The sequence below is a fragment of the Notothenia coriiceps genome, unplaced genomic scaffold, assembly GCF_000735185.1.
Source record: "Notothenia coriiceps isolate Sejong01 unplaced genomic scaffold, NC01 NC01_scaffold00024668, whole genome shotgun sequence".
NCBI lineage: Eukaryota > Metazoa > Chordata > Actinopteri > Perciformes > Nototheniidae > Notothenia > Notothenia coriiceps.
Window position 1 is genome coordinate 4,939,955 of NW_011357369.1, and position 18,741 is coordinate 4,958,695.

Genomic DNA, 18,741 nt, shown 5'->3' on the forward strand with positions numbered 1-18,741 from the left:
TGATGAAGTTCTCAGGCGCACCTGTTTTTTTCCATTTGGTTAATATGTAAGTTAACGCTTAAATCTACCTCTGATTAGGATGGAGATTAATCTGACTATGGCTATATGCTGATTGTATTAATGTTAGGTGGTGTTATAGCCATCATTGGCACATTGTAACAGGATTATGACGACCCTTTGAGAAGGTCATGAATTAAAATCAGGGCTTTCTTTCACCACATGTCTGTCAGCGGGAACTCATTATGGCTTTCTCACTGACGAGCTTTCTTCCCTCAACATTAAGTATTAGTTTCTGCCCAAAACTGTTCTGCCAGCACTCCATTTACTCACCAAAATTAAAAAATAATGTAACAGCATTGTCATTGGATAAAATTCAATTTTTTTTTTTTGCCTAATGGAATGCTTCGGTGGCAACAAGTATCAAAGCAGTCAGTCAGAAAGCTGCTGATAAGCGTTTTACACATGTTAGATTCTTTCATTTGAGAAAGCATCGATAATAATACTCCTGTGACATTTATATACAATACAAGAGATGAAATGATTAATAGTCTTCCATTACTTTCTCAACAAAGAAATATTCAACAACAGTTTTGGAAATGCTACTATTACTCAGTTGAGTACAAATGTCACCGTTTCTAGTTAATATAAATATTATAATATAAACGAGTTGAAATACCTTTTAGTTTTTTTGTGTTGTTGGTACATAAATAGTTTCTCAACAAGCAATTTAACTTCCAAAACTGTTTGCAGACATTTGATAGAGTTATAAGAAAATCACAGTTGCTGCCCTATTTCTTTTGCCAATTGAAAACATTTATACATTTCTTAAAGTAAGGTTGTTTTGAAATCAGTAGATGCGACTGCGGTTTTGTGAATATTATCAAAATGTTAAATGATACCCAGTCTGACTCTCCTTGCCCTCGGTTATTACTAATGTATCAGATAAAGGTGCCGCCATCGTTAATGTATTCTGCCTGCCTGCCTGTCTCTCTGTCTGCCTGCCTGTCTGTCTCTCTGTCTGCCTGTCTGTCTGTCTGCCTGTCTATCTGCCTGTCTCTCTGTCTGCCTCTCTGTCTGTCTGTCTCTCTGTCTGTCTGTCTCTCTGCCTGTCTGTCTGTCTGTCTCTCTGTCTGTCTGTCTGCCTCTGTCTGTCTGTCTTCCTGCCTGTCTGTCTGTCTGCCTGTCTCTCTGTCTGCCTGTCTGTCTGTCTCTCTGTCTGCCTGCCTGTCTCTCTGTCTGCCTGTCTGCCTGCCTGTCTCTCTGTCTGCCTGCCTGTCTGTCTGTCTGTCTGCCTGTCTCTCTGTCTGTCTGTCTCTCTGTCTGCATGCCTGTCTGTCTGCCTGACTGTCTGCCTGCCTGCCTGCCTGCCTGTCTCTGTCTGTCTGCCTGTCTCTCTGTCTGCCTGCCTTTCTGTCTGTCTGTCTTTCTGTCTCTCTGTCTGCCTGCCTTCCTGCCTGCCTGTCTGCCTGTCTGACTGTCTGTCTGTCTCTCTGTCTGTCTGCCGGCCTGCCTTCCTGTCTGTCTGCCTGTCTGTCTGTCTGCCTGTCTCTCTGTCTGTCTGACTGTCTGTCTGCCTGCCTGTCTGTCTTTCTGACTGTCTGTCTGCCTGTCTCTCTGTCTGCCTGTCTCTCTGTCTGTCTCTCTCTCTGTCTGTCCTGTCTGTCTGACCGTCTGTCTCTCTATCTGTCTGTCCTGTCTCTCTGTCTGTCTGCCTGTCTGTCTCTCTGTCTGTTCTGTTTGACTGTCTGTCTCTCTGTCTGTCCTGTCTCTCTGTCTGTCCTGTCTCTCTGCCTTTCTGTCTGTCTGCCTGTTTCTCTGTCTGTCCTGTCTGTCCTGTCTGTCTGTCTGTCTGCCTTTCTGTCTGTCTGTCTGCCTTTCTGTCTGTCTGTCTGACTCCTAGACACTTGTTTGGGTGCTTCATCTTGTACACTCACTGACCTGTCTCCCCTTCTCCCCCTCTCTCTCCCCCCGTCATACCCATCCACGCCTGACTGCTTCCCCTTTGGGCTTCGTCACTCTTCTTCCCTGTTCCCCCTTTCCAATTATCTGCACTCCACCCTTCTTTCTTCCTCGCTGCTTCCTGCTGCTCCCTTCATTTCCCACCTGTCCAATTTCTCCTTCANTGTATTAATCTTCGTGGATATATGTGTTGAAATGTAGCAGCTCCTCTACATTGCTTTTATCCTGTCATGTTGTACTAATCTGTCTATTGAACTAGGTGCTATACAAATATAAAGCTTATTACTAATATTAATATTATTATTATTATTGTAAATGACCTTTAATATGTGTAACTATATTTAAAATGAGTTACCTTTTAAAGAATTGATTATATTTGTATGCCAATATTTTCTTATGGTAAAGTTTTCATTTTGCACTTTTATTTTGATAGTAATAAGATCGTGACTCTTATTTTGAAGGAACTTTTACCGGAAGTTAATGGACAACAGAGCAGTGTAAACACACATACTATAATGACAGATAGATGATGAATAAATTAACATACTAAATAGTTACATTGGTTTTTTAGAACCTGGCTGATAAGGGCACAAGCTCTTACGTTGGTAATGATTGTATAAAAGCAAGGGAGATCAATAAACAGATACCATCGGTTAGAGAGTCTGACCATCATTCAGCCTGGGACGCTACAATTATTATAGTGAATGTTTAAATTCTATCAATAAAGATTAAGCCCCAGAAAGCACATGTAGCCATGTGCTTTCTGGGGCTTAATCTTTATTGATAGAATTTAAACATTCACTATAATAATTGTAGCGTCCCAGGCTGAATGATGGTCAGACTCTCTAACCGANGTTCACACCGGAATAAGTTCCTGGGGGAAGGATTGGGCAAATTAAGCCTCTGACGTCACTTCTTCTTCTGCTTTGGGTTTACTTGGAGGCCGCAAACAACTTCACGGCGTATACTGCCACCCGAAGTCCCCGGCCGGAAGTCCGCGGAGTTAGGGACTGGCTTCAGTAGAAGCTGCTGGGACTCCCAGCAGCTTCTACTGAAGCCTTCCGAGTGTATCGCCAGAACACCGACACCTCCTCATCTCCACCGCTCCCATGTTTTCTTTTGTGTTGCCATAAGTAAGTCTCTCTGCGTTTCTGCGCTGAGCTAATGCTAATGTGAGGATAATAAAATGGCGGCTTCACAACACTTTTTGGGAGTTTAAAGCGTGGTTTGCATACCGCCCAGCCAATCAGACATAGGAACCTTTTTCTCCCACGAAAGTACCTGCTCTCTAGCAGGGATGGAAAAGGGGGTAAAAAAGGTTCTGATTAACTCATTTTAGTCACGGCTCTTTTTGGTGTGAACGCGACATTTCAGAACTATCGCGGAACTAAAGTGGGAAAAGTACTGCGGTGTGAACGCGATTGTGTTCTTTTTAACCAAATCTCTCTCAGAGGGGCGTGGGGACTGGCTCCTTATTTTCATCTAAAGTAACAGACAGAATCAGCACTTTTGAAACAGGGCTGAAACACAGGGGATTATGGGTAATGCCGCAACGATCTGTTTGGTGTTTGGAGCCACACAACACTTCAGAGACATGTTCAACTGAGAACTATAATATATTGATGAAAAAGAGTATAATAGGAGACCTTTAAGGAGTACATGCTGGTTTCTGAGTAACCTTTACCTTTGATGTAGGTGTAGGTCAGGAGAGAGTTGCTCATAATGGCTCCTGAGTTGTCTGGCCTTCTTGACTCTTTTGGAAAAGGCTTCCTCAGATCTCCAGGAGCAACTGTTGTAATCGTTTGAATCAAAATGTGAGATAAAAGCACATTTTAAAAAACCTAGAATTGCAAGAGATGGCATGATATGGCTATACCTTTTTCTGTGTCCACAGGAGATGAGGTAGAGCTGAATATGTCAGGGTCTGCCTCTCTTAGTAAAGTCTGTGGTACTACTGGAAGGAAAGACAGAAGAGTTTTATATTGTTGTGAACAAATTGATGCAGGTTCTGTGACTGTGCAGGCTACGGGCGAATCTACAGAAAGTTATTCTCAGTATTCCACTTTTGCACAAACCTGGCTGAGAATCATGGTGATAACCGGTCTACAAGGTTAACACACATTGTTCTTCTGTGCTAGATGGAGCCTGACGGAATCATTCTGTCATCCAGGCTGAATTGAAAAATCTCCAACTTTGATACGAACAATGTTTCGGCATGACCTCACTGGCATTTGTGCCAAATGCAGGAAGTTTACCAGGATGCCAGCCTTAACACGCACATCTGAGCTCAGTGTACTATTCCCACTACCATGTTGTTGGGTGTGATTTGATAATAACAGCAGATAAGGGTCCTTGATAGGAAGTTACAACATAACTGTCAATAAGTGCTGACATGACTTGAGCTATGTATAGAAAAATATCACAAAAGCCTTTTCATATTTCGACAGCTCTCTCTAATTCCTCATCAGGCCTGCAATTGTGTCATGTGAATGGGGAGGTAGAAAGACTCCTACCACAGGAATAGACCACGCTGAGGTACTTCCTGGTTCCGGGGAAGCAGGGGTCCCTGAAGGTCTGGTTGCTGACAACAACAGCACACTTGTGTTTGCTGTAGCAGGACGTAGACACCGAGTGCACAGCCTCGTGGTTCAGACACTCTGTAGGGAACAGCAGAGAGGAACTTAGGGAGAAAGTTACTGACTTAGGAACACAGTGTCAGTGTGTGTGTGCATGTGTCAGTTGCAATAGCTGAAACACTAAATCAATGTTTTGGTTGTAGCTCAACAACTATGACATTTTCTTTTTTTGACTGCAAGAAATTGATAACTCAATAAATCTATGATAGTTAAATGTTGAGTTTGCTCATTCTAAAACATCCAATGTTCAGAAAACGTACTTAAAGCATTGTTTTATATCAGTGTAAAGTTTTTATAGTTTGGAAAAACTAACAATTGACAATGAAATCTGGCCTTTCTCTCATATCCTCTCTCATAAGTATTTTTTCACAGCAGACAATGACTGCTACAAGTGAAAGCACAAATAAATATAAAAATAGCACACTCAAACAATGCAATCATTACTGAGTTTATTATCGACCCCTGCAATGGAATTTCGGTATGATGTGAAAAAACAGACTATACATTATTGCTTGTATTTCTCTTTAATTATCCAAAGATCCCTACTTTTTGTTTTTAATGCAAGTAAACAGATTGGGGCTGATTTCTCCCACGGGACTTTTCCCCATGTGTCCGTCTGCCAGGGACCTTTTTCACAGAAGACTTCTTGGCACTTCACAGTCGATAAAGTTGTAAACATTCAAATGAAATGATGGCGGAATTCCATTGGACTGCTTTAGTTTCAGGGCCCTGGTATTGTGCATGTTTACTCACTGCCACAACACTGATAAGGCTTACAGGGACACTTTATTTACCTCTTCTTACACAGAGACAGTTTTAATGTAACACCTGTGATTTCCTATCACTGTAAAAATGTCTATCAGAACACTGAGTATCTCGTTGACTCACCAAATGAGGGTGGTCTTGTCAGGTGTGAAGGGCAGGTGTAAATCTGGCCCAGACTTCTCCCAAAAACAGCTGCGTAGACGATCAGAACCTTTGGGCGCTTACAGCGCAGGATCATGGTCTCCCCCTCACACACCACGTGTCTTTTGTGTTCAGCTGCGCAAGTGGAAAAACAACAAAGATGAAGAGTTGAAGGCAGTGAATGCAGGGGGAGAGGTTAGGGTTAGGGAGGGGTGAACTTTTTGTTGCACAGCTGTGTAGCCATTTCATGCTCATCCACCCGTAGATGTATGAAAGAAACTCAAAGTTCACCAGGAAGCGATTCTACGATAACAAAAAGGTTTAGGAAAATGGGAATAGAGCTGCTGGACTCACTTGGTTTACACTTGTAGTCCACATGGAGGTATTTGGTAGTGCCAGGGCAGGGGTCCTTCCCAAACAGCAGGTGGTTGACAGGCAGATGGCAATCTCTGTGGCTCTGACACTCAGACAGCATCTTCTGCACGGGATACACCAGGGAGAGTCAGCATTTACCAGCACACAGGATGTATTCAGATGTAATTAAACTCAAACGTTTTGTTTTCGTATGCACATACGCTACAGTGTAGAGTTGGCAATGAAATGCTTCTGACCTGAGCTCCTCCAACAATGCAACGTATATAATAAAATACAAAAATAAAAAATAGTGCAAGAAGTCTATATACATGTAAATAGAATATGATATGTACAAGAACAGAATATTAAATTAAATAATTTACGTAATGTAAATTAAATACAATTTATTGCGGTGATAACTATCTATATAAATAAGTAGATTGCAAGATGACAAACAGGAATGTTTATCGGGGCACTTAACAGATTTATGTTACAATCCACAGTGCAAATCCAATGCAAAAACAATGATGGCTGATGGACTATGGAAGATAGTTGGTTGGCCTTTCATCTAAGGGTAGTCTCTACTAAATTAAACACATACTTTGAGAAAACACCTACACGATTAAACCACTGAGGGTAAACAGGGCTGTATGTCCAACACATAAAATGCACCTGTAGAGCAGTGAAAGCAGAGCAGCTGTGGTTGTGGGCTCTGAGCGGGGGGTCTGGGTCTGCTCTACACAGCTTGGCGTCCCCACTCCCGTAGAACGCAGTCTGAATGGAGATGGTGGAGTGACGAGGACAGTGGAGACGCAGTGGCTGTCCATCACATGCCTGGACAGAATGACTGGTGATGATCCTGGACAGGTAATCTGTCGCACAAAAGAGATGGGTTAGACTGGAATGCACATGGAAACATGCATTAAGGGGACCCTCCACCATGAAGTTCCATTTACTTACAGCTTGTGGAAATAGTGGTTTAACGTACTCTGTGGCTCTGAAGAGAGCTTTCTGAAGCTTAATAATAACTTGAAGATATCTTTGAAAAAAGATTTACTTAAAGGGAAAAGATGTATCATACATTTTGAAGCTTAGCCAATACAAGAGACTTTCTTGTTTGTTGCATTTTTTTTTCTCGATTTGTTTGGCCTCTTTGGAGCTCTGTTAGTTGTCTCACGTTGCTTTGAAAACTCACATATCAAAGTGCTGACTGCCAGATCTTTTCTCCTGGGTGGCTAACAACGCCAACTGGCATTCAACCTACGACGCACCTTTGTTCTGTGCAGATGTGATTGAGTTACCTTGTATTCAAAGTCACAAATCTTGAAACCTTTACATTATCAGAGAAAATGATTCTTGAATTAGACTAGATGGACAGTTGATAGACCAAATGCTGGAAAACCATTATCTGCATAGATCATTGCTGAGGATAGCTGATCTCAAGCATTGTTGTCAGTTTCTAAGCAAAACAAAACGTTACTCCTCTCAATGAGTCAATGTCTCTTTTACATGTGTGCGGTCCAATGCCAAAACTCAAGTGGGATTTTTGGGACAAAGTGTACAGGCTATTTAAAAACACTTATCGATGACATTATGCAAATATGTTTCACTACATCAATGTAGTCTTTTTTTATAACAGAAGGGTTCATGTGATCTTTCAACAGTTCTGGGAGAAGTTCTCAGATCATGTACAACATTTCATATATATTTTGAATATGTTTATCAAAGATGGTGCAGCTAGTTTTGTATACTGCAGGGTAGATGTTCAATGTTATTCCAGGCATAACTAAAGTCTTATTTGAGTGTTTAACATATCAAATCAATCAACAATAACTAAAGGTATTAAATAAATGTAGTGGGGAAGAAGTAAAAAGTAGAAATTATTAAAATACTCAATTAAATAACAAACTCCTCTAGTACAGTACTTGATTCAATGTACTAAGTTACACCACTGTCTTTAACCAAAACTATCCTCAAGTATGCTCTTCTCCCTTCCACTGCACCCCCATCCTCATCATCCTCCTCATCGTCTCTTACTTGAGAAGTCAGCCAGTCCCGTCATGCGTCTGGTCCCCAGGAGCAGAGTCAGGTAGAAGAGGCTGAGGCTCCATTCTGCTCCGCCGCTCATGACTCTCTGATCATATTAAAGACACTCAAACATTCACTGAGGGCTGCAGGACTTCATTACAATCCATACAAAAGCGTCCTCTTCTTGTAGCATACGCATTATAAAACGTAAGGTTTAAAGCCACCGCTTCTTCCATCCGTCTTGACTCTTGCTGGACAGAAAATGAAGCCCAGCGCGAGGTTAGAAATAGCTGCTGCGCAACAAGTTGGTCAAAAGTGACGCGGGGTTAATCCAATGCGTAGTGATACTCCAGTCTGCTACTGTTCAAACCCGCACATTGTGTGTATGGACTCATGTGGACACTGGGAGAATTTACAGTAGCAGCTGAGTGGGAATTATGGTGTGGGCGTGGCAGATACAACTATTTTAAAGGGAAGAGGCGCGACACAGTCCATGGTATGACGCACTGACAAAGACCTTTTTTATTTTTTCCCCCCATGAGGCACATGTTTACCTTCTGGATTGTGGCGCTTTCATTCTGTGAGGATTGTGTGTGTTTCCTTCCCTTCTTTCACAGACTGACAGGCCTATACAGCCAACTTCTTTGTGCATTGGTTAATTATATTTAGGTGGAGGTCATTATGTAGCCATTTGGGTCTTTTTTTTAAACTGTCTCTACATATTTATTTGTAATGTATTTACATGCCGTTGTTTAATTTTAACATGTGCTAATGAACAAAAAGCTGTGGATATTTAAGTATAAACAGTCATATATATATATAGAAAGTTTTATTCCTGAAACAGAAAGAACAAATACTGTTACAGCAAGATGGCAACCCTTTAATCCAAAAATAGTGCCATTGATAAAAACAAGTCAAACTGTTAATTATGCGTTATCTCTGTGTCCCAAGTTAAGTTCAGTGGAGTTGCATTTTGATTCCTTTTATAAAGTATTGATGGCCTATCCGTCGTGCCTTTGAATGAAGCAGGGGGCCTACTGTGTAAATTGCTCCCGGGCCCACATCCATGACCCCCACCATGGTAACCGGTCACTCGACATGTCAGACTGAGGCGCAGACCTACAACAGTCAAACTGACGGAGACGTTGGCCCCCGCGCTCAGCTCCTCAGGGGGAAGACTGGCAGGGGGAGGAACTGAGGTGATATTTAGCATACAAACGGGACAACAGGCCCCCTAGTCACTCCCATTCTCTCTACTTTAGCTTTAGGCACCCAGGGAGTGGCTCCAAACCCCCTTTCATGTGCTGTTAACCCTCCAAAGCCTGTGGAATTTTGCTGTCAAACTGAAAAAAGAAGAAGTTTCCTGCACTTTGTTTTTAAAGAAAAGATCCAGCACATCATTATTAGATGCATGTCTTGTGCTTTTTGTGAAAAAGTCCTGACATTTGCAGTCTAATGTTAACCCAGTTAAAAAAAACGTATGGATTTTTGTCCAATTGTATGGATCATGACAACAATCTACATTTTGAATAAACAATATGTCTTGACATGTACCAATAAGGCACATTAAGATATTGGTATAGAAGACAATCTAAAATATATTGCAAACATATCATTCCTTTAAAATGCTAATTTGAACACACTAAAGAAATGCAAAAATATGTTTAGGCAAAGAGATTTATAAATTGTCTTACAAACAAACTTGGATAAAAGAAAAATGTTCCCATGTTAAGTCACACCGCCACAATCAGAAATCAGATAGTAGAAAATGAAAACAAAACATTTGATTATTGTTAATGATGTTTTGTAATAAACAGGAAGAGGGGGAGAGAAACCAAATCGGTCAAACGAAAAAAAAGAGGAATCATAATTAAAACTTTCAACTTAAATTTGTCATCCAAATACAGTAAGTTCTTTATTAAAGCACAATTCCTTCAAAGTAACCACATTTCCTGTCTATGGAGGTTAATTTATTCACTTACAACCTTCAAGAGAGGCAGACAGTCATGTGATTAGTTTGAGACACATTGGCAAGTGAAACACATTACAAAGAGCGAAAGAGGCACACGTAGAAACAATGACTTTATTCTTTTTTTAAACACAGTAAAACCTTTAACATTAAAAACATCATAACTCTAAATCAATATTCATCTGAAGTTGGGAACCAATTGCAGCCTGTAATTGAGGAAACACATTGGAATTAAAATAAAGAGAAAGCCAGCACCTCTCCTCCATCTTTAAATAAACTATTACGATACTCACCAATTCTCTTTTTGCTTCTTCGATTTTCACTTGAGCAAGAGATGGGCTCTGTTGTGGATTAGAAAGGTAAGAACATAAAGTTAAATACAGACAATCAAGTTGTTTCGATATATCTATTTGTTGAACTGTAACAAGAAAAACACCAGGCTTTTTTACCGGGCTTAAGTCCATGTAAGGCTTCAGTTTGTTCTTCAATGGGATTATTTCTTGTTTCAGGGCTGTGGCTTCCTACAGAGAGAAAGATAAGACCACGCATTACAAACCCTGAAAGCAGAACGTTTTAGCTTCTCATCGCCATGGAGCTGCACTGTGTTGACACGTAACAGCTGAAGTTACCTCAGAGAGCTGCACAATAGCCTGGTGGGTGAGAGACTTGTTCATGTTCCTGGATACCAGCTGAGCCTGAAGGAAGGAGAGAAGAGAATCAAACATCCAGAGAGGCTCACACACTGAGCTCCGTCACCCCCGCTGTGATATTCAAAACATCCGGTGTTTCCTGACAATGATCCCGAGGGCGTTAACTGTTGGACTCGTCCGCAGCATCATCTCTGCGCTCTGAACCAGAGGCAGTAACGTGATGCCCTCTTTATACCCGGGTCACACTACAGTCGGTATTTATTATCCAAAAATAGTGAAAAGGACTGTGTGGGCCAGGGAGTTATTTGCTATTTCAAACAGCCAACTCGGCACATTTGGTATTTTGCAACATGATTAAGCTTTGAAACAATAATTCTACAAATGAAAATATGCTATGACCACGTTTCTCAACCTTTTGCAGCTGAAGGCCCACTCGTGATTGAAACAAAAAAAGCTGGCATGTTGATGTTCAAATGTAACTGGTAATAGAAGTTAGTTTTTCTTTTCGTCAAACCCTGAGCACATTTCATTAAAAAAGTATTCTATCATACCATCTGGCCATTTATGTATCTCTATTGCCCACTAGATGGCGCTGTAAGGCCCACTGGTTGAGTATAGATGAACACATGAACACTGACATTCAATTTTTAGCATCCTAAAGTTTACTGCTCTCCCAATGCTAGGGAAGAGAGTTTTCAAAATGCCCTTTCACCACTCTACATGTTATCATTGGAATTCAATTGGCTTGAGTTAATTGTCATTTTCTCTAAGGAGACAACTCATTTAAACCTTTTCAAGGAATTTTCAAAGATGGAAACTTTCCATGGGAATAAACGGGAATTTAAGGGAATAAACTGGGAATTTTCTAAATTGATGGTTGGCTAAATATAGTTGGGGAAAGTATAAAACAAACAGATGCCATTCAAGCACACTTGAATATCCATGCCATTCCTCCATCACATGCACATAGCACACTGCTTACTGCATGGCTATTGAGACCACACCCCCTACAGGCACTGTGCATTCCTCCATCACATGCACACATGATTTCTTGTGGGGATTTTTGGATGGGGGGTGCATTTGATTGAGTGGTGTTGGGGGGGATGAGTAATATTTAACTCAACATTCATGTTTTTGTTCTTCAATGAAACAAATGATTGTTCAATAAAATAATAAAAACGTCTGTTCTACTTACAAATCAATCTGTTGAAATGTCATGTTTTTTTTTAATTGTATCATTTTGCATGGATGTCTTCTTATGACAAAACGAAATGTTTATAAACTTTATATTTATGCTTGGATATGATGCAATTAGATTACATTAACCTCAATTCCAAGTTAATTCCCATAAATTCCCATGGAAGGTTTTCAATATGGAATATTTCCAAAATTCCCAAGCTTAACTTCCCATGGAAATGTACCGGAAATGTTCCGCCCCTTTGCAACCCTAATAGCAAGTTTCCATTAGTACAAATTGGCTTAACCAGAGCAAACCTTCCACTTAGGTATTAAGATTTGAAGCAAAACAGCTAGAAATGTAAAAACTCTTATATATTTTTAGAATTATTTGCATTTTCTACTTCCCCCCCCCAGTATTTTAAGTATTGTATTATAAAGTCTGAACACACGAAATGATTTACCAATAAAGTATCTATCCATCTTATCCTTTTCAATAGTAGTATACTGTTCGTTGACTTAGCACCACAATGCATTATGCAGCTCATGCAGATAAGATTGAAACCCCACAGCGTACCTCTGCCCTCTCCCGTCTGCTGCTGAGCTCTTTAGTCTTTGCCCTCACAAAATCCATGTTGAGCATTCTTTCCTCTGCTTTGGCGCTCTCCACTGACTGGTATTTGATCGTTTGGTTGACATCCCTGAAGACAATTAAAAACACAGATTACAATGACATACAGCAGCAATGTCTCTGTGTTTGTTTTTAGTAAGAATATCCTCTGTATTTAGTTCTTAAACCTTCTTCACCCTTCAGTAAAGGGAACTGAGAAATGACACACCACCACTATGTGCAATATAAATACCATTACCATCATTACAAGACACTCTGCTATATAACGTGCAATATTATTATTATTAATAATGTTCGATAAATAACGTGCAATTACGTAACTACCACTACGGTTTTTGCACTACTAGAATATTTACATGAATTATGTGACCGTCTGTGTTTCCTGTAGTTATTGAATTGCTCTTTTTACACTTTTATTATTATTGTGCTGCTGCTATTTGTGTATCTCTGGCACAACAATTTCCTTCGGGATGAATTAAGTCCTATCTTATCTTACTCTTGTAGGTTGCTCCGCAGCACCAGAGTGGTCCCTAGTCTCTTCCTGAGGGCTCTGAGTTCCCTCTCAAGTCTCCTGTTGGACTTCTCTTCTTCCAGGAGTTCATTGGTGAGGTTGTTTACAGCTGGCATGAAGCTAGACAAGACATCAAATACAAACTGTTAAATCTCTCTTTCACCTGAAAAACTACTGCGCAAAAAACCCATTTCACCTGCTTAGTGATGTGTCTCTGACTCCAAGCACCATGGCATTGTCCACTAAAGCAGACAAGTAGTCAGAAGCGGGCTTTGAGACGCTTGAACAGGAAAGACCTACGCCTTGTAGAAGAACATCACGGATATGAGCACCTGGGAGGAGGAAACACAGTTGAGATCTGTGAAAAATAATGACGTGGAGTCCTTGTGCTTTTAATTAATGGACCATCTAACCTGAATACAGTCAAAGGGAAGCATGTTTCGCAATTAGAATTCCTTCATTTTTCCCTCAACAGGGACATTTACGTTATTATAACAGCAGAATTAACGGACAAAGGATAACGGATGAAGTAAAGAGTATCAACATACATATTAAAAAAATACCAAAGTAGGCACACATTATCAATAATAAAAAACACAATAGGTAGAAAACAAAATAGATAAGTACATACTTCTCTTGCACTATTTTATCGGTTTTATTTGTTCTATATCTTATATATATGTTGCACATTTGGAGGAGCCTGTGACCTAAGTGTGTCACATCTACACTGTAGCTAATGTGCAAATGACACAAGCCTTGAAACTTGGTAATTCTTTTTTTTTTTTAAAGTAGCCATTTAACACAAATTAAAGGTTTATTACAAGTTGGGTCTTTTGGCTGTGGCCATTAATCTTTGTAATAAGAAAACATTGTAATCACTACAATAATTGCTGAGATCTAGGTAACAACATGTGCCAAAAAAGCTAAATGTCACTGTTTTTAATTCAGCTGTGTCTGTTGTTCCTCACCTTCAGCCTGATACTCTGATGCTTTCTGTTTGAGGTCTTCCGAGAGGAGAGCTGTGTCTCTGCACCGGGCTTCACTGGACTGAGCCAGCTGGAACAGGATGTCCACGGTCCTGGTGTTCACCTCAAAGTGAGGCACCGGCTGATCTCCAAACACCTCGCTGAGCCAGCTGTTCACCTGAGGACAAGACATGAAGCATGACACACAATGGTAAACAAAACATCACTAAAGTTAACTTGCTCATGGTAGTAATACACTGAACACTACCTTACTGATCTTTTCACACATGACGAATGAAAGGGTGACCACATCAACTTGTTCGCTTCATAAAACGTATTAAAAAAAAAATGCAGCCTTAAAACAAGTTTCAGCTTTCGCGCCCGGTCAACCGTTCGAATAACTTCCGGTTCACCAGCCAATGAGAATTTGATAAAATGTCCTAGCTACTTTTGGTGACAATAATGATTCACACTTTTTAAAGGAATATTAAAGATTGACAAGTTGAATAAATAAAAGCAAAAATATGACGAAATGGGTTAATACAAAACAATCAAGTTTTCGCTCTTGGCAAAGTTTTTCCGGTTCACGTTTCCCAAAGATAAGAAGCATATCAAGATGGTTAACGTCGGTTCTCCTGAAATGGAAAAGCTCCATTTAGGGATTATCACACTGACAAATATATCACAACAATTTGGAAACATGTTTTTTATTAGCCAGTACGGACAACACCAGGAAACACTGGGCACACTTTCAGATTGTTAGCTTTCCAAAAGCACAATTCGTCAAGGTTGGTTCTTCACTATCAGACGAACGCGGAAGTACACATAAGTTATCATCTCGCGATAAAGGATCGTCGCACTCCACTTTTTTTCAACCACGTTACCGCGTAAGTTCAAAACAGCTTCATTTTGAGAAAATAGTAGACATGGCGTCAAAAGTGAATTCGTATAAACACCGCCAGACATTTATAAATACAACGTTTGAGTCCAGCATAGACTCCACTGCGGTCGAGGAAAAGTTGTTTGCCCATTCAGTGGAGGAAGACGACGGACATGCGGTCTTCATCTGCGGGAAGTGCAAGCTGCCTGTCGGGGATTCAATGTCCTGGGATGGGTCTGAAGCGTCTGAAGAAGGACACAACCAGATAAGATTGAAGCGTGAGTATGGGGTTAGCCTGCTTATTTTATTCCTTTTTGTGTTGGTTCACATTATAACGTTACAGTTAACCAACTAAATATTCGGGTGAAAGGTTTTTCAAACTGCCCAAACAACATATACGTACGTAACATCTTATCCATCACTTCAACTGTTAACTTGGACGTTAGCAAGCTCATTGGTGCAGTTTTAGGAAGTCTATTACAATGCTGCGTTCAAATGCAGTTGTTAAGGTTGGGAAAATAAACATATCGATTTTACATTATGAATACAATGCTGCGTTTTGTGCTGACATGGTTGTGATGTTTTGGTCCTAGGGGTCACTGACAACGTCGTGGTTGGAGAAGACACTCGCCTGCATGAAGTGAGCAAAAAGTCTCCCTGGTAAGAAGGAATAAAGTAAATACAAAATAAAAATAAACATTTAAAAAGCTTTGTCTATCCTCGTCCAGAAAAAAATAAGGGAGACTTGTTTTTGGAGGATGATTCAAAAATAACTCGTCAATATTACCTTCCCACAACCAAAATACTTCGTGGCCCATAATCATATAGTGTTAACAGTTCAAACATACCTTTTTATAATAGGGTTACAAAATGGAAAGGACATTTTAAAGGTCACCTATTATGCAAAATCCACATTTTCATGTATTTTATACATAAACATGTGTCCCATCTGTGTAAAGAGATTCTGAAAGTTTCAGGAAAAAATATTCTCTTTTTCTCCTGATCATTTATATAAAAAAATGTTTGCCACTTTATGATGTCATAACGATTTGTTGGCTTGTGCCACCATTAGCCAATCACCAACCAAGGTAACCCCGCCCCCCCACCTTATCACCTGAATCTCCTCCGAGAGCACCATTGTGTTCTTTTTAACCAAATATCTCTCAGAGGGGCGTGGGGAGTGGCTCCTTATTTTCATCTAAAGTAACCGACAGAGAATCAGCACTTTGGAAACAGGGCTGAAACAGAGGGGATTATGGGATGCTGCAATGATCTGTTTGGTGTTTGGAACACTTCAGAGACATGTCTGTATATATCTGAGATATATACAGACATGTGTATATATATATATATATCTAGATATATTGATAAAAAACAGTATAATAGGCTGAGATGGAGTATTAGAGTCCTGGACTCGGACTCGAGTGCCGATTTTCATGACTCGACTCGGACTCGCGCACTGATTGACACGACTCGGACTTGGACTCGTGAATTCTCGCGTTTTTTCCTCCTTATTTAGATGGGCCTTTGCCTTTCCCCCTGACCCTTCCTTCCCCTCCTATTTTTTTTTTTTTTTTTTTTTTCCCTTGTTCCCACCCTGTTTTCCCCCCCAAAATTAAGGGGTTGTTTTCATAAGAAGGGCCCCCAAACCCGGGTAAAAATTTTTTTTTGTTTTTTTTGTTTTGGGGGGTTGGTTAAACAAAGGAAAAGTTTTTTTTTTCCCCCCCAAGAAAAGGATAAATTTAAGTCAACAAACAAAATTTCAAAATTTCAAAAGGGTTGGGGTTAAGGGGTGCCCCCTTTTAGGGTAACAAGGGGGGTGAGGAAAGGTCCAAGGGTGGTTTGAGAAGCTAAAGGCCTTTTTAGGGGTTTCCCAAAAAGGGCCTCAGGGGGTTGGATCCCCCCTCCCTCAGCCCCCATTCCCCAAGGGGTTTTTTTTCCCGGGTTTCAGTTTTGGGGGGTTTCCCCTCACCAAGGCCTCAACCTTCAGGGCATTTTTCCCCCCAGATTTTTAAGGGGTAAAAATGGAACACAAAGCGCCTCCAGAGCACTTTATCCCAAGTTTTTATATATAGAGATATATTACATTTATACATATATACACCAAGGTTTATTTTTCAGGTATCCAGGTCAATACAAGAGAGAGAGAGGAGTATTATAATATTTACCCAGAGAAGAAGATAAAAATTTAAAAAAATTTTTTTTAGAAGCAACCCTTATTACCAACCAACCTTTGTTTACATTTTTCCCCGTTCCGAAGGGGAGATTTGTAACGGAAAAATAAAAAAAAGGGAACCCCAGGGTAACAACATTTTGAATTTTTAGACCCAATTTACTTTTTTGATTTTCCCCAAAAAAACGATAATGTGTTTAATTAATTTTTTTTTTTTTTTTTTCCGAAATAAAAAAATTGATTATAAATTTTAAAATTTAAATATAACAATTTTTATGTATACCTTGGGGAAAATTTAAAATAACCACCATTTTTGATAATTAAATTTTTTTGAAAAAAAACTCCAAAAAAATGGGGAAAAAAATTTTTTTTTTTCCCCATTTTTAAACCTTAATTATAAAAACCAAATAACGGGTTATAAAAAAAAGAATAACCATTTTTCCAAAAAAGTTAAAAAAAAACCCGGGGTGAAAATTAAAACCTATTTTCCCATTTTTTATTTTTTCCCCCTAGCAAAAACCTGAAGAATTAAAAAACCTTCCTTTTTTTGAAAATGGCCCCTTTTTCCAATTACCCCCCCACCCTTGTTTTGTTCCCCCCCTTCCCGTTTTCCCAACATTTTTTTTTGGTTGTGTAAAAGTGGATATTACCCCCTGGTTTTCCTTTATCTACCTACCCTTTTATTTTAAAATTTGGATAATGGGGATTGTTTATCCAATTTGTAACCCCAAAAAAAATCCCCCCTTTTTTTTTTGGGGGGACCCGACTATTTCCCCCGTTTGGGGTTTTTTTTCGAGACATTTTGCCCCCAAAACCATTTTTTTTAACCTTAACCAATAAAATTTTTTTTTTTTCGTTCCACCTCCTAAGGTTAATTTTTTTTTTTTTTTGTTCCTATTTGGGTTCAGCAAATTCCTTTCCCTTTTTTTCCCACAGACCTTGGGTTAACCCGTTAACAAAGGGTCCGGGCCACTGCCCCCGGATGGGGGTTAATAAATAATTTCAACACCCCCCTTACCCAAATTTTGTAAAAAACGAAAATAGGGGGGTTTTTATTTCTAAATTTTTCCCCGGGGGGGCGTCAACTTTCCCCCGTGGGGTACCCGAAAAAAATTTGAAAAAATTTTTCGTAAACCCCCCCGGTTTTTTAAAAAACCCCCCCCCCTGTCTAAAAAATTTTCAAAAAAATCGGGTGAATAACACGGGGAAAAGCAAAACCCCAATGCCCCCCCACCGACTTAAGAAATTTAAATTTTTTAACTAAAAATTTTCCCCTAGTCTGCCAAAAAATTGGAAGAAACCCTAAACTAAATTCCAAACAAAAAGCTTTTTTCCCCCCCCTCGTCCCCTTATATAAAAAAAAACAGACTTTTTTTTTTTGAAGCTAGGGGGAAAATCTCCATTACACAATTGCCCCCCCCCTCGGAAAAAAAAGAGGAAAAAGTTATAAAAAAAAGGGGCTGGTTATTTTGCCCCCTTTTTCCCCCGTAAAACCACCAGAAACCCTTCTGTAGAAAAATCCTTGGAACCCCTTTATCCCGCCGGGTCAAACGAAAACCTTTGGAGCCCCCGGGAGCCCCGGTTCCCAAAAAACGTGGGTGCCGGGGGGGTCCCCCTTAATCCCTTCCCCCCCCCCTTGTTAGGTCCGAAGGTCTCCCCGCTTTTTCTTTTTTTTTTTTGGGGAAACCCCGGAGCCTCCCAAAAGGCTCCCCAAGGGTTCAGCCCCCTGGCCCCAGTTTTTTTTTTTACCAATGTTTCCCCCAAGCTTCCCCCCCCCAGGGCTTTTTTTTTCCAAAAGGGGGTTTAGCAACCCCCCCCCCTTTTTTTTTTTTTTTTTAAGTTCCCTCAAAGGCTTTAGGTAGCCCCCCATGCGCCTTCCTTAAAGGGTTGCCCTCCCCCCCAA

The 18,741-nt window shown here is 40.2% G+C and overlaps 3 protein-coding genes across 4 annotated transcripts; 1 reads left to right on the forward strand and 2 right to left on the reverse strand.

Moving 5' to 3' along the window:
- Window positions 1-2,804: 2,804 nt before the first annotated feature.
- On the reverse strand, window positions 2,805-8,300 carry eva1c (eva-1 homolog C (C. elegans)). The gene is made up of 8 exons (XM_010783098.1): window positions 7,893-8,300; window positions 6,528-6,727; window positions 5,856-5,979; window positions 5,484-5,636; window positions 4,473-4,616; window positions 3,836-3,913; window positions 3,644-3,748; window positions 2,805-2,833 (listed from the first exon to the last, which is right to left on the reverse strand). The coding sequence occupies exons 1-8, from the start codon at window positions 7,981-7,983 to the stop codon at window positions 2,805-2,807; spliced, it is 924 nt and encodes a 307-aa protein (XP_010781400.1). The 5' UTR covers window positions 7,984-8,300.
- A 1,329-nt stretch (window positions 8,301-9,629) lies between these two features.
- On the reverse strand, window positions 9,630-14,192 carry haus1 (HAUS augmin-like complex, subunit 1). 2 transcript variants are annotated; one of them, XM_010783018.1, is made up of 9 exons: window positions 14,059-14,181; window positions 13,789-13,963; window positions 13,017-13,152; window positions 12,806-12,940; window positions 12,256-12,379; window positions 10,482-10,547; window positions 10,302-10,373; window positions 10,146-10,193; window positions 9,630-10,058 (listed from the first exon to the last, which is right to left on the reverse strand). In XM_010783018.1, exons 1-9 carry the CDS (start codon window positions 14,095-14,097, stop codon window positions 10,011-10,013), a joined length of 843 nt encoding a protein of 280 aa, XP_010781320.1. In that variant the 5' UTR covers window positions 14,098-14,181; the 3' UTR covers window positions 9,630-10,010. The 2 variants fall into 2 exon arrangements, with proteins under 2 accessions (XP_010781320.1, XP_010781321.1); XM_010783019.1 differs by having other exon boundaries at window positions 9,633-10,058; window positions 14,054-14,192.
- Window positions 14,193-14,354: 162 nt separating this feature from the next.
- mis18a (MIS18 kinetochore protein A) lies at window positions 14,355-15,329 on the forward strand. Its single transcript, XM_010783099.1, has 2 exons — window positions 14,355-14,943; window positions 15,259-15,329. Exons 1-2 carry the CDS (start codon window positions 14,712-14,714, stop codon window positions 15,327-15,329), a joined length of 303 nt encoding a protein of 100 aa, XP_010781401.1. The 5' UTR covers window positions 14,355-14,711.
- Window positions 15,330-18,741: the final 3,412 nt, after the last annotated feature.

Excerpts from the sequence above, each read along its gene's own strand:
- mis18a (XM_010783099.1), top strand. The coding sequence starts at position 14,712 with ATGGCGTCAAAAGTGAATTCGTATAAACACCGCCAGACATTTATAAAT. Across the intron at positions 14,944-15,258 it reads CAACCAGATAAGATTGAAGC|GGGTCACTGACAACGTCGTG; the intron begins GTGAGTATGGGG and ends TTTTGGTCCTAG.
- haus1 (XM_010783018.1), bottom strand. The coding sequence starts at position 14,097 with ATGTGGTCACCCTTTCATTCGTCATGTGTGAAAAGATCA. Across the intron at positions 10,194-10,301 it reads CTTACATGGACTTAAGCCCG|AGCCCATCTCTTGCTCAAGT; the intron begins GTAAAAAAGCCT and ends AATCCACAACAG. Across the intron at positions 10,059-10,145 it reads AAGAAGCAAAAAGAGAATTG|GCTGCAATTGGTTCCCAACT; the intron begins GTGAGTATCGTA and ends CCTCAATTACAG.